The following is a 14,605-nucleotide window of genomic DNA, read 5'->3' on the forward strand; positions in this document are numbered from 1 at the left end:
CCGATGCATCCGCGATTCCAATTCAATATAAGACGGCCCTATTCGGAATTTTTTTTCGGAGTAAAAAGATGACTTTCCTTTTAATGAAGGCCAGAGCATTAAAAGATGGAATCTTTCCTTACATAAGTATTTTTACCTTCCAACAGGCTATTCGGGGCTTGGTCCTGTAGACCCCCCATCGCCTGGTGAAGATGCCTCTGAATTTTTTGGTCCAAAGGTCAGTTACTGTGCATTGTTTATTTCTAAGAAATTTTGAGCGACTGTGTAGCGTATACAAACAGTGATTTTAAATGGTTAACAATGCGCTAGGCTCGATTTCCGCCGTATTCTCGGATCCGGTCTTCGTTCCTCCCCGAGGGGAGGATGACCGCGGGCTCATTTTCCCGAAAAAGCGGCTGGAAATCGAGCCTAACAATGCACCAGATAGAAGAAATATGTTCCATACGCTTGTTTATCTCTTACCTTCTGGAGTGATAAAATAATCCACCCATCCCTATTTCAGTGCTTTTTTGACAGTGTTTAATAAAGTCTTTGATGTCAAAAATGATGAATTAGCTTACAAGAGGAGGTCTTTATCTCTTCTGCTCCAAGATGCACTTTTATGACCGCCTTTTCTTCCTGGCTAGTCTATTCATTCTGTCTGTTGATATAATGGACGTTGCGCTGTTTTTTTCAGTTTTACCTGCCACTATACCTGTAGCCTGCGAGCAGGCTCACGTTTGAGAATACACGCGCGAGTGGCGAAGCGGCGAGAACAAGTCCTCGACCGAAGCTCAGTTGGGCGCTTCCTGTAAAGTCGCGAGCGAAGCCTAGTTCGCTGGCTCCCTGCCGCCTCCCTCGCTCGCCGACTCATTCTTGTTTTCCCAAACGTGAGCCTGGTCGCCGCATGGATAGTAAAAGTGTCGCAGGCTGGTGTTTAAGAAAAATAGCAGAGGAAAAGTAGGATGGGACGATGGCTCCAAATTCACAACAGGTACTAGTATTTCGCTTCGATTTGGAGGATCGGGAAGCAAAATCTCTGACACTGGTATTATTATTTCAAAGCTGATGTTAATCCTAGATTTTGTTTTTTTTTGTATTTTTCCAGAATGACTGCAGGATGCATCAAATTCACGGTAGAATTCAAAGCTACTGCTCAAGTTTTAAAGAGGGCTATTCAACTTCCTTCGGAGTGTTCCCACATGAGGAGTAAGAAACGAACCATTTCTAACTCAAACGGTGCTGGCGCTTATTAAATTCTCGTAGAAAGAATTTGAAATAAGAATTGTGCAATAAATGTTTTAATTGAGGATGTTGAATAATTTTATGTAAAAAAGAATGAATAAAGCTTTGTTTTCCAGTCTTTTGTATTGTTTGCTTTTTTCGGACGTTTTATCGTACGGAGAGAGTTTTTTTTACCATTTCCCTCCGGCTGGATTCCTCGCGGTTTTTATCAACATTCCAATGATTCCTGAACAGACCGAGGAAACCTGGCACTAGGCTGTAAAACTGTTGCCGCTGGCCATTTTGCGGTGCGCCGTGTGTCGTCATAGAAACGATTATGTACCGCAATCGAAGTCACTTATCGAAGCGCGTTTGTTCCCGGTAAGCAGATGTTTTGAGATAAAAACTTATCGCTTTTAGTGACAAAAGTCGGGAAGTTAGGCCGAAATGGCTGAGGTAATGTATGGACTGGTATCGGAGGCAAGGAAAAATCGGTTTTCAGCGATACCGAAGCTGACCGAAGAAGGTAAGTTAATTAAAGAACCCAAGTACTCACACATAGTCGAGTCCTTGTCGGTTGCCTTTTCTCGTGTATATTGTTTTGTTAAGTCGTTTTAATTTGTTTAATGTGCCTTGATGTTCTAGATATAGTGAATGTGTGGGACAACGTCTCTAGATTCATCGAAAGACAAATGGCGCTTCAAAAGGTCAGTGAATTCAATCGTGTTCTAAAATTTCTTTTCACGCACGTGCAATGGAATGTTTCTTCTACCGCGAGCTTCGCGCGTTTATTTATGTCTCGGGAAAATTTTATTATCGCTACTGTAGATCTTTTTAATCAAATAACTATCGGCGATCATGTACAACTTACACGATCCTCGGTGTCTTGTTTGAAGTTTTAAATTCCAATATCTCATTGTTTATAAGTGAAGCGGTAAACACTCACTGAGTGTCTTAACTTTTCCTACAGGGGGTGTGTGTTCCAGGGCTTGGTATCTTTACCTACTCGCAGAAAAAGCTGGATGTTGGGAATAATAAATACATTCAGATTCAGAGACCGGTTTTTATATTGTCGGAGAAGTTTGCGATGACTCATGCTCTTAATTCCACCAAACATCACACTACAGGTAAACTAATTATAACAATAGCCACTATTCTATTCATTTCTTTGTGAGCACTGCAGGTGTTACCGAGGTGATTAATGTTCCGCTGAGCTTGAGTTAGAAAGTCATTAGTAACTTGATAAGGGAAGTTGAATGTGTTTAAGCACAGATGTGTTTTATGGAAATTTTTTTGTTACTTCTTGAATTGCCTTGCATTGGTCACTGCAAGCAAAAGACACAGCTAGTATATGTACCAGCTTATAACAATATCATTGCTATTTTTACAAGACGATCAGTTAGTCTTATTTTGACCTGAACTTCTGAATCCTGACCTAATGTTTATTCTTTATTAAGGGTGGTGAATGGTCCTTCAAAAAATGCATGTCTCACAAAATTTTAGCAAAATTTCAGGGGTATCGTTGTCTCAAAATTTTTCTTTGACGCCTTCTCGGAGTCTTGATTTCTTTTGCAAGGCTAAAATTATAAAAAAGGTCTCGGGCTTGCAGAAAAGATATGCCTCGCCATTTTGCAAAGTCTCACATTAACCATTTGACACCACTTTATGGCTTTCTCTGATCTGCTTGGCATGTTTTTCAAGATGTCATTTTTCCAACCTCATTCTCCATCACCTACTTGAAATTGCCTTAGAAACTGGCTAAGTCAGCAGCATATAGGAGAGGTTATGTAGTCAGGTACATAACTAAAGAATAATCTTTTATGCTCTTAAGGCAACATTGTTTTGTAAATATAATTTTTCTTTGTAGGTCAAATTCCAGTTGTACAGCTTAATTTCGCTGCGCTTTCAAATGAGACTCCGTTTAACAGAGACACTGTAGAAAGTTGCGTGAAAGAAGTCCTCCAGGCTCTGAGCAGATCTGTACAAGCAAAAAGAAATGTTGAGTTTCACTTTGCTGGGATTGGACGGTTGTCAATTAGGGAGTCCAAAGTGAAAATGAAGTTCTACAAAGAGTTCTTAAGGAGTATGGATGGCTCTGGTAGCTTGGTTCATGCATTGTCTAATGTAAGTACCTCTATGTGCTAATATACTGCAGAATTAGATTAACTTATGCATGAACTGCATTCCTTATGTATCAGTCAAATCCGAGAGAGCTTACCTCAAATCAAATGCCTGGGGTATGCAGAGAGAAGGGGGATCATTTCTCTTGGATTTGACTGATACATTAGGACAAATATTCGTGTACAGTGTTTTCTTCTGGCTGAGTGGAACAAAATACGTGGAAAATGTTTTTCTCACACACTGCTTGGGCCTGGGCTTTCAGTGGTGTGTGAGAAACTGTATATGCCTTAGCCAGGATAATTAAACTTTCATTTAAGTCTTAAACAAACACACTGCATCTGGATACGTATTGCCTAATTAGCTCAGAGAGCCTTAAGGTAAATTCACAGTTTGAGGCCAGTGACCAAAACCATCCTTTGTCAGAGGCGTGGGGAGCAAATGGCTAGTGTGCTGGACACAGGATCAGACCGCCTCGGTTTGAGCCCTGGTCAGGGTTATTGTGGTTGTGCCTTTTTCACAATAAAATCAATTTAAGTGGGTAATGGCTAACTGTAGGTAAACTGACAAAGTGCTGGGGGTTGTAGTAACCCATTTAGATCTTGTGGGAGTAATAATAAAAATGAGCCACTTCATGCTACAGAAACTGCAGTTAAGCACCACCATGGATAAGCCACTTGCTTCTGCAATCTCTGGATAAAAAAAATTAAGTAACTTTAAGCTATACAAGACCCGATCAGAATTTATGCTCCTGGACAGAGTGCATACAGAGCATTAGCCAGTCTGCCACAATGCGTATCTTCTTGGAGAGCATAATTATGCAGCAGCTTATTTACATTGTAAATATTTTAAACTTGCAGCGACCTGGAACTGCAGACTCTGTTTTGTCAGAACCTGTAAGTCCACGGCCACATACTAGTAACACTCTAATCTTACCAAGGTATGTAAAACATTGCAATGTTTATATTAAAATTATATTAACAACCAATTAAATTAAAATAAAAGTTGATAAATTTTAAACAGACCCACCACTGACATATATTATTAAGCCTTTTTGATTTTGGAAAGCTGAAGGAAAGCATAGATATTGAACTTGATATTCAAAAATTTTCGACCAAATATTATATTTTTATTTTAAGGACGTTCGTGCGAAAATCTTCTAACATTGCAATTTTTCTTAAACTTTCACCACTTCTAGTTTACGAGTTACTCACGTCAGAAATGTAAAAAAAACTGGGGGTCACCTAATTCGTTTCCGAGATACGATATCTAAAAGAAGGCGCTTATTTGGATAAATTTGACTTTGTCACTCAATATGACCTCAGTGACTTCTGACGACAAATATTTTAAATGAATCAATGCAGGCCAACTTTCTTCATCTCAGCTTATTCAAGTGGGTCTATTGAACAAAAATGTTTTGCTTTTGAGGTCCCTTAAGGTAAATCTTGTCTTTAAGAGCTGTATTTGCCCACATTCAAGACTGCAAAATGTGACTAATTTGATTGCGTGTGAGAAGAGAAAATAAAAAACAACGTACTTCCAGCATTCAAATTTGGCCCATTTTTTGTCAATCGGTAGAGATTTATTATAAAAGGTTCTATACCCCGAAAAAAGTGGGGGTCACCGATCATCTAAGAGAGGAAACTACAAGTGAAGTTAGCTCAGCAGCTACCTACCCTATATGTGTTTAGAAGGTTTTCTCAGTGCGCGCGCTCGTGTATGATGGTGGTGTGATGTTGCGACATGAATTACGTGCGCAGTAAGGATGCACATAAACAATTTGCGTGGATGTCCTTAAGATTAGCAAAATTTTTCATTATTGTCCTTTAGAATTTCTCCAGGGGAAGGTGGAAGCCCAAGCAAAAGTCTTGGCAAAGAAGGAATGCCTACCATCACAGAGCAGGATGAGGAACCCAATCAGGCTGAAGTGGCAAGAGAAGAGGTTACAACTCCTGATAAAGAAAGACCTCAAGAACAAGCAGAGGCTGGGTTAATACCTGTTGTTGAACCACTGCTAGGAGAGCCTGACCTACCCATGGAAGAGGATGGTGAGTTAAATTATTTCAAGTGGAAATATTTAAATTAGTTAAGGAAGTAGAAACATTCAAACCATGTCCATTTTAAAAATTGATAATAGTGATTTTTTCCAAAAAAAATTACATAGCCTAATTGTATAGATAATAGGCTTTCAGAAAATGTATATCGGAGGTGCCAATTTTCACACCTTATGTGCGAATTGCTAAGTATATCGCAGGCTGGAGCTGATTAAGGGTTAAAATGTGCACATATCTAGAAATACCCGGGGTATGGTGGCATTTATTTCTGGAGAGAGAGCATTCTAATTATTTTTATATGTGCCTCAACTTTGAACGGCTATAATTTTGTGAAAAATGTCTTGTCCGCGCCAGGTATTTATACACAGTTTCCTGTACATTTCACAAATAAACAGTGCAAATTTCACCGAGATCTGACAATTATATTAAAATTGTGCACAAGTACCTTTCAAGGCAGTCGATTACAACATTGAAATTAGCGAATATTATATAAACAGCAAAATATGCCTTCGACGCTTTGTTTTTTGTGACGCCATATTGAATTTTCATAGGTAGACCGCTGTTCAATTATGTTTAAGACCGCATAGTTAAATAATTTGTGAGCTAATCTAGCTGATCCATTTATTGTTTGCAAATGTCTAATTTTAATAAAAAAAGTTATGACTGTAAGTTTTCCATAGTCACTCATTTTCACTTGTATTGTCTCACTAAGCTGATGAGCAGTTTATTGTTTTTTTTATTACAATTTTACATGTTGTTACAGTTCCATTTTATTCAATCATTTTCATTTAAATTCATGGTAAGGATTTTCAGGATCACCTGTTGCGAGTTTTTGGATGGTCACACTTTTGGAGAAAACTGTTTTTATTGGTAGTCACTGCAGGTCTCATTTCCCTGGAGATTAGTTGATTTTAGTTGTCTTTTTTGTTACTTTTTTTCTGACTTAATAAGTGATGCCACTTTAAAAATTAAAGTTATTTTTAAAACAGCATTGTCTCTGCCAATCTTCCACTAATGTACCAAGCTATTCAAGACCAGGCTGCCAATTCTGTCTAATTTAACACAACAAAGAACAAAGGCTACTACATCCTGCTGACAAGTCTTTAAGGTCAATATGCAGAATTGCATAGCATTCTCAACATGAAGTCAATAAAGTTCAGTTTGTAGTTTTATCAAAAATTCAATGTTTATGTGCTCTCCAGCTGATTTGAATTACACTGTCACTCTGTACTCTTAGGTGGTGTTTAATTTTAAAGCTTTAGCTAATTATTATTTTAATCCTGAAGTCAGTAAAGTTATCAATATTTAATTGACTTTATCTCATGGCAACCATATCAGTCACTTGTGAGTTTTAGTGTACATGGTAACTACATTGTTGCTACATCTTCTTTACATTGGCACTTCATACAGTGTAAGAAGGGAGTAGTTCTTACATGTCGGGTAGTATTTTTTGATTAACTATCAATGATGGCCTACTCAAAAAAGCCTAAACCTAATGCTTACAACAGCACAATGAGTACATTTTCAAGAATTTATAACTTATTAGAGCATCCCTCCAAAGATCATTACACAAGCAAATATAGCAGGTATAATACTTTTGTAACAAGTACCTGCAATCATGAAACTGTGGGTGCTGATAAGCACAAAAATGAAGATTTTAATGCAGGTTAGTACACAGTATAAATGGACGTCGGTCAAGTGGTTAGAGGGCTAGAGCATAGAGATCAGGACTTTAAACAAATGTTATTTTTCCTAATTAGAACTATGAAACTAAGTTAAATTTTGTACTGTAATATGTTGATGGAATTTTTTTTATATATATATTTAAAAACGTATCTTACATATTTACTGTAGTTTTCCAGCAAGAAAATTTCTGTCATGATTATGTACATTTGTGTATACAGTGATTGAGAATTATTTTGTTTTCGGTTTGCAGTCAGCTTGAAAAATGATGGTATCCAATGAATTTTTCAGTCAACCTTATTCAAATTTAGTCTCACAACAATATTATCAGTGTCCAAAATAAGGACTAAAAAAGTTTTGTAACAGAAATATTGGTCCAAAAATATTACATTTTGTTTGCACCTTCTGGAAGCCACCAGCCAGAACAAATATAATCAAGCTGATTTTTGTTTTTGTTACAGTTTAACTTATCCAGCATTGCTAAATTTTACAACATACATGTAACTGTTTGTGTTAACGAGCTTTCACATATCATTCAATCTTGAAATATCATTTCTGGTTTCAGCCTTTAATTTCCTTTTTAAATATTTGTGTAAATTTCTGAGGATCTGGTGTTACACCACGAGTCACAATTATTAAAATGCTTTTCTTGACATTTTTTTTAAATTCTAATCACCAGTCTGCTGACAGTGTGTTGATACAGTATAACTATAATTAAAAGAGAAAACAGATAACAATATATGCATTTAATTAACTCTAGGGTTAAAGAAAGTAAGATTGCTAGCTGGTCTCAGAATTTAACCCATTGACATAATTTTAGATCATCCATATTGTCTGTGGTTTTGAGGTATCATTTCACATTGCATTGATATTGGATTGATTGAATGCAGAATCTCAAGTACAAGTGTAAAGCAAAACTTAATAGTGAGTGTAATCTTTCAAGTAAACTTTTTCGTCTTTAAACTAAATACTGTATATATCGCGCTGATAGCATGAAGTAGTCTAAATTAACATGAAATTGTCCCAAATTACTTCTTCTAGGCACACGGTGTACTGTAGTCAGGCTATGTACATGTATGTAGTCAGATATGAAATTCAATATTTTTTACATAAATTTAGAAGCTTTTTAATGTTTTTTTGCCAAAAGTTTGAGTTTGGTCTGCATATAGTGCTAAATAAATATATTGTGAACCTCAAGAAAATAATTTTAAGAACAAACCTTGGTTAAGTATAGTGAATGTTATTTAGTTCCATGTGTGCTAACTTGAGCTCTCAGCTCAATTTTTGTAATCTATTGGAATAATTGAAAATGCTAATTTATTCATGAAGCCTTTTTTCATGTACTTAAATAATGAATAATGAATAAAGTGCTGATGTGCCAGTAAGTTCTTTTGTTATCTTAGGAACTGCAAACTGTTATTATTTTGTTTTATGCTCAAAACATTCAGAATATAAAGTAATTAGTAATTTTCTGTTCAATCATTTTATAAATAGAGAATATTTTCATTGTTGGGTCTTCCAATCTTGAGAGAACTAAAACTTTAATTAGAAAATAAATTCCCTATTGTAGTCACAATTGTTAGCTTTTCTGGTGCATTAAGATCAAAGTAGACATATTTTGTTAATTATTAATGATAACACTCACACTGTAATTGAAGATGGTCATACCTTTATTCTAACCTTAATAATAGATCGCTTTCAATTCAGCAATTACTATCCACTTAACGATACATCTTGGGAAAGTCACGTGATGCCCCTGTATTGCATAGCAACAAAATGTTTAAGTTTTGTTCAACTTCCTCGACATTAATTCACTGTTTTCAGTTGTATTGTAACTAACTTCAGATCTCAAAGGATGGTTTGTCATCATGGCTTCTGTCTGCTTTAGTCACAAATCATCCTTTCCTGTTTTACCACAAAAGCAAGCTCTAATTATTGGAATTAAAACATTTCCACAGTTTACAAAGAATTTAAAGCAAGTTAGATTTTTGACACGCAAGCAACAGGGTACTTCGTCGCAACAAAAATATCACTATTTGATAAGTAAGACTTTTTTCAACTTTATTTGAAATTATATAATTTTATAGAGTGGTTAATTCAACAACATACACGTTCAGATATTATTTTGTGTATTTGTTACACCTGTAAGTGAAATTAGTCAATAAGTAGAATTGTACCATAAAAAATACTTGAATTTTTAGTAACCAAACCAATACATGAGAGATACTCTGAACTACTGAAGCTTGTTTGCAACTAACTTTTTTTTATTAGTTAGGGAATATTCACAGTACTGCAAGTGGCATACTTTAGTTAATTTTGATTAGAAATGGCTCCATTCTGTACTACGAAACCCATAAAGAAACTTTAACCTTATAACCTTGTTACTTTGTTTATGTAATTCAACATAAGTGCAGATACATCCTGCACCTTTCTATTTTAAGTAAATAAGACGAAAGTTTATAAAGAAGTAGGAGTTATTTTATGGTCATCGGAAGACTCTAATGTAATAATATTAATTACCGGTAAATATAAAAAACTCTTACCAATTGCCATGTGCACACGTATGAATTGAGAACCATTTATGTTATCTCTGGTTACCTTATAATAGGAATATAACGAGGCATTTTAACAATGCGAACAAAATTTACGCATAATAAAATTTACGTGAATATTTTAGGATTTAGGAAAAGTTCTGGTCAAATGCTTATAGTGAAAAAGTTAACATACATAAAATTAATGTGAATTTTTGAAATTCGCGTTAATAACATGTATCGTTAATTTCCTATAATTTCCTAAAATGCTATTCATAACAATTTCAAAATTTTGACAAATTTGCAGCTCTTCCAAGGAGTCCATCAAGGCTTTCACCTGCCAGTGGTCCTCGTACTCCTCTTCAAACTGCCAAAGCTACTGGTGTGATATACAATGTTTCAGAACCTGTCTTGACACCACCTCCGACCCCACCCAAGAGTCCATTCAAGGCAGCTGGTCCTCCTAGAGGTATCAGAGGATCTACAGTTGGTAAGAAAGGCAGAAGTCCCACACAAGATGCAACCAGACGTGAGCAATCCCCTGGTGAACAAGCAAGAGACGCTCTTCAGTCTCCTATCTCTCCATCTAGACTAAGGTACAGATCTAGAGCAGCGGTCAGTTCACAGGGTTGTTTTTAGCTTTATGCTAAAATGTGTCTTCAATATTATGTTAATTTTCATAAGCCGAAATGCGACTTCCCCTTCCCTATCAGAAGACATGAACTAATATGCGGTTTAAAGTGAATAAAAATGTTGCTCTATTTACCCTTGGACATCCACGCAAATTCATACCCCCACCATGGTACAGGGGAGGGGGAAAGGTTGATGGAATTAACCCACCCCTAAGGTTTTTGTTCTATTAATGCACAGTGAAATTATTTTGCATTAAGTATGAAGCCCTAAGCTTACCCTATACTACCAGGTGACAATTTTTGTTGGCTGTGACATCATATGACGTCAGCAGACCCCCTATCTTGGATTTCACTATTTTTTAGAAAGTCAGAAAATAGTGGAAATTGATACAAAATCAAGCTAAATGCTATTGGCATCAAAAAAATATCAAAAAGCATTGGCACATAGTTAACATAACAAAATTTCCTCAAGTGATAAATGAACAGCTACTGAATGTTTGAAAATCATAAAGTAAATCCCCTTTTCAAAATTACGAAAAATTCTCAAGGTGGGGGTTTAATTTATTCATAATAGGAAAGCATTTAAGTATTTCTGGTGCCATATTATTTAACTTTTGAACTTTTGGATCACTGCAGGTGTTGTCATAGTGACAGAGCAGGACAAGAATTGTGTTACCTCTGCCACCAGCGGTCTCAGAAAAATGTACCTATTTACTTTGCTGAGGAGCGCCGTCAGCGAGAACTTGAGGAGGACCGCCTTCTTCAGCAGTACCAACAACAGAAGGACACAGAGGCAATTCTTAAGGAACAGGTTTGCAGAACAACTCTTCCTGGTATTATTTTGCTTATGGATGGGAGGCAGAGTTGATTGGTTAAAAGTATAGTGTTGATCCTGTGAAGAAGTTGGTTACTTAGTCCAATATTTTCTCTTGTTTTCTTAGTTAACTTCTTTTTGCTGTTTTATTGCAGACCAAGAACTTTAACAACCGTTGTTATAATCAGAAGGTGGCTGCCTTTAATCTTGGTGTATCTGAAGCAGTAAAGGTATTACCTTATATTTATTCCAGATTTATTGTACATTGTATAAAGTATAATATACAGAACATTTTTACATCATAGTTTTTTAGCTACAATCATGGACAAAAATGTTGAGACACTTGCGGCTAATTGTCACTAATTTTGGTACCACATGTACAGCTCATTTTTCCCACCCCCACCTTCCCCATGTTAATGTTGTCAATGTTTTGTGTTATGAAAGCAAACAGGGTGAACTGCAAACCCCATAAAACAACATTGAGTAGGGGGAGATCTAGAGGGGGATAACATAATTATTTTTAACATGCAGCTTACAAGTCACGACATTTGTAAAAAATGTGTGAAATGTTTCTCTCAACTTGTTTCATCCAAGATTGTAGTTGAAGTTGTTGGACATTGTCTCTTTTTGCATTCATTTTGATATTAGAGCGGTTTTCACTTGAGTGTCGAAAGTTAATTGCGTTTGCTTTGGTTTTGCATTACTACGCTTACTGATTGGCTAAAAAAATCTCGCGCCACTTTCTCAGCCACTTTCTCAAACCAAAACCAATCACGACTCGCTCGCGCACGTTTTCCCGCGCTTCGTGCCAGCTACATGTATTTGCTTCGAGTCTTGATTGGTTAACTGGATTGTCTGTGTTCTTTGTGATTGGCCAGAGTGATTACTTTGGTTTTGGTTTTACGACACTCAATTGAAAACTGCTCTATGTAGGCAGCATTAACCAAAGATTAGTATTGATACATGTCTTATTTTGTGGTTTCCAGGATAAACTTAGCACAAGACCAACAGAATTCTGTGTAAGTATAACTGTGATAATTTCTGGATCTTACCACACAAATCTGTATAAGTTGTAAGCTACTGTATATTAAGTTATATAGACGCCTTTTAAGCCCTTTGTAAAAAATGTTGCTTGAAAGTCCCTATTTTTCAATATTAAATCATAATTTAGTCTCACTCTTGAATTTCACTACCAAATTAAACATGTATGATATTTGTAATGCAAAATAGCATATTCAAGTTTTCAGTAATTTGTCCTTGAAAAATCAGATTAACTCCTTTGAAAGTCCATGAATTGTTGGTCCAAATAAATTTTTGAACCCTGTTTACGAACACCTCGCAGCTCTTTCAGTAAAATTTGAAGTAAATGGCTGCCCTTGTGGAGCACCCATCAGAAAGCAAAACATCTACCCTTTATGTGGAGCCACATGAAGTTTAGTCTAAGATTCAAGACAGAAACTCTGCAGAGCTCTGGCATGTGCTGGGTCTTTTTGAAAGCCCTGACCTTGTGTTTCCAAAATAAATAAATAAATAAATAAAATACACACACACACACACACATTGCCTATGTCAAATACGTAATGTGCATTGTAGTTACATAATTTATGTGTACTGTTTCTGTAATCACGTGAAACTGTTTCCATTTGCAGAGGTCATACTTATTCCAGAACAGGCCTCTCACCCCTCCTCGGTATATAAAACAAGATGAGTACTCAAAAGATTTGGGTGGTCAGGTGAGTCATAATTTGTGCCTTATTTTTTAATCAGTGAAAGACTACCATATATGTTGTTTTGAAGTGAGCCGCTTAACTGTGTTCATTTAGTACTTCTTTTTGACTGATCACAAGATATCTGATTTCCTTCCAGGTTCTTACAAAACATGACAAACTTTCTAAGCTGAAAAAAGAACAGGAATTTCTTGAAAGACTGGAGCAGGTGCAACTGGCAGAAGAGTAAGTTAACGATGGGTTTTGGAATAGTCTTATTACCCCTTCTACTGTAATCAGTTTTACAGTGTGACTACTCAAATCAAGGCCGCCTGTGCAAATTGACGATTGCAAACATGGATGCTAGCAATAAATTTCTATCAAATTATCGATCTAAGTATTTGCTAAACAATAGCAGCAATAAATTTGTGATCTCTTTTAACTAATTTATCTTTTTAATACTTAAACGCTATTGGTCAATTTGCAAAGAATTGGAGTAGTCAGACAGTAAGACAGCCAAAGTACAGATGTCTACTTGGGAAAAGTTATAAAGAAGAGACCGCTGCAGCGTAATGCTTGCGATACATTTTAATGAAAGGTTGCATGCTAGCTTTCTAGAAAGTACTGTGGCTTTCATCCACCAGCTTACAAAAATTAAAACCAGCTTGTACAACACAATTACAGTGTAAAACAGCAGTATGTAAAAAGTGCATGATGAATAACCACACACTAAGGTTTTATCCACAGACTGAAAGTCACAACCACATTACGTGACTCGTGACTCTATCTTTGACTCAAGAATGCAAGGGTTAACGTTCAAAACTCGCGCAACGTTTCATTTTACTGGCTTTTGCTATGGCGAACTTCATGTGCGTGTATAGATTAAATATGAAGGGTGCTGATTTTTTACTCTGCCATTTCAGTTTGGCTATGCAACGGGAACAGTTCTTGAGAGAGAAGAAAATGGGCAGTGATGCCTATCGAAAGGCGCTGGATGCACAGGTGAAATCAATAGCTACAATGTTCTTGTTTTGTTTGTATGTTTTATTTTAATAGTGTTTCTTGTAGTTTTCTCACTGGTGTTATCCTTCTGGCCTCGGTTGTTGAAAAGCTGGATAACACTATCCACCGCATAAATCGCTATCCAGCGGATAAGTGTTGACAAAACATACTACGCTATCCACTGGATAGCGATTTATTCGGTGGATAGCGCTATCCACCCTTCGAACAACTGGGACCAGGTGATTACTGATGGTGGTCTTGAGTCAGACTTCTTTGTGATTGACGTTTTGACAACTTGACTTGTGCTTCTGAGAAAAAAAAACTTTCGGCTGAGGTTACAACTAGTAATTCCGACACTAACTGAACAAACCGGCCGAACGATAACATTAGCAACACTACTGATACTTCTGGATTCAAAAAAAGTAGCAATGTTTTGTGTCAGTGTAGGTTTGGTTAAGAGGAAACTATGGCCACCGTATTAAATGACTAAGGAATAATCGTGGGTATTTACCGTATATACCAAGGATGGAAAATCTGGTATTTTGTTAGTCTTCAATTGCTGATTTCTAGTTTTGAGTAAACTAGAGCGGTTACATTACATTATACATAGTACATGCTAAACTGAGCAAATAGACAGAAACAGGCAGTTTGACAGACTGATAGACTTGTAGGCAGGTAGCTAGGAATACAGACAGACAGACAGACAGGTAGACAGGCAGACAGACAGACAGACAGACAGACAGACAGACAGAAAGGCAGGCAGGCAGGCGGACAGACAGACAGAGCTAGACTATTAAGCTTGAAAACGAAAGAGAGAATGTTCATGTATTGAAAGGACGCATTAACGACCATGTGAAAATAC

General features: G+C 36.5%; 1 protein-coding gene across 2 annotated transcripts; it reads left to right on the forward strand.

Moving 5' to 3' along the window:
• Positions 1-69: 69 nt before the first annotated feature.
• LOC144639744 (coiled-coil domain-containing protein 81-like) lies at positions 70-14,599 on the forward strand. 2 transcript variants are annotated; one of them, XM_078499043.1, is made up of 14 exons: positions 70-217; positions 1,088-1,729; positions 1,849-1,910; positions 2,174-2,330; positions 3,071-3,327; positions 4,182-4,261; positions 5,152-5,369; positions 9,897-10,185; positions 10,858-11,032; positions 11,191-11,265; positions 12,022-12,054; positions 12,685-12,768; positions 12,902-12,987; positions 13,665-14,599. In XM_078499043.1, the coding sequence occupies exons 2-14, from the start codon at positions 1,651-1,653 to the stop codon at positions 13,792-13,794; spliced, it is 1,725 nt and encodes a 574-aa protein (XP_078355169.1). In that variant the 5' UTR covers positions 70-217; positions 1,088-1,650; the 3' UTR covers positions 13,795-14,599. The 2 variants fall into 2 exon arrangements, with proteins under 2 accessions (XP_078355169.1, XP_078355170.1); XM_078499044.1 differs by lacking the exon at positions 70-217 and adding an exon at positions 669-973.
• Positions 14,600-14,605: the final 6 nt, after the last annotated feature.

The sequence above is a fragment of the Oculina patagonica genome, unplaced genomic scaffold (genome assembly GCF_052425735.1).
Source record: "Oculina patagonica isolate OP01 unplaced genomic scaffold, crgOcupat unplaced126, whole genome shotgun sequence".
Classification (NCBI taxonomy): domain Eukaryota; kingdom Metazoa; phylum Cnidaria; class Anthozoa; order Scleractinia; family Oculinidae; genus Oculina; species Oculina patagonica.

What these genes read in the sequence shown, in the direction of transcription:
- LOC144639744 (XM_078499043.1), top strand. Translation starts at nt 1,651, where the DNA reads ATGGCTGAGGTAATGTATGGACTGGTATCGGAGGCAAGGAAAAATCGG. An exon ending in AACACTCTAATCTTACCAAG is followed by an intron (nt 4,262 to 5,151) that starts GTATGTAAAACA and finishes ATTGTCCTTTAG; the next exon opens with AATTTCTCCAGGGGAAGGTG. An exon ending in CAGGTGCAACTGGCAGAAGA is followed by an intron (nt 12,988 to 13,664) that starts GTAAGTTAACGA and finishes CTGCCATTTCAG; the next exon opens with TTTGGCTATGCAACGGGAAC.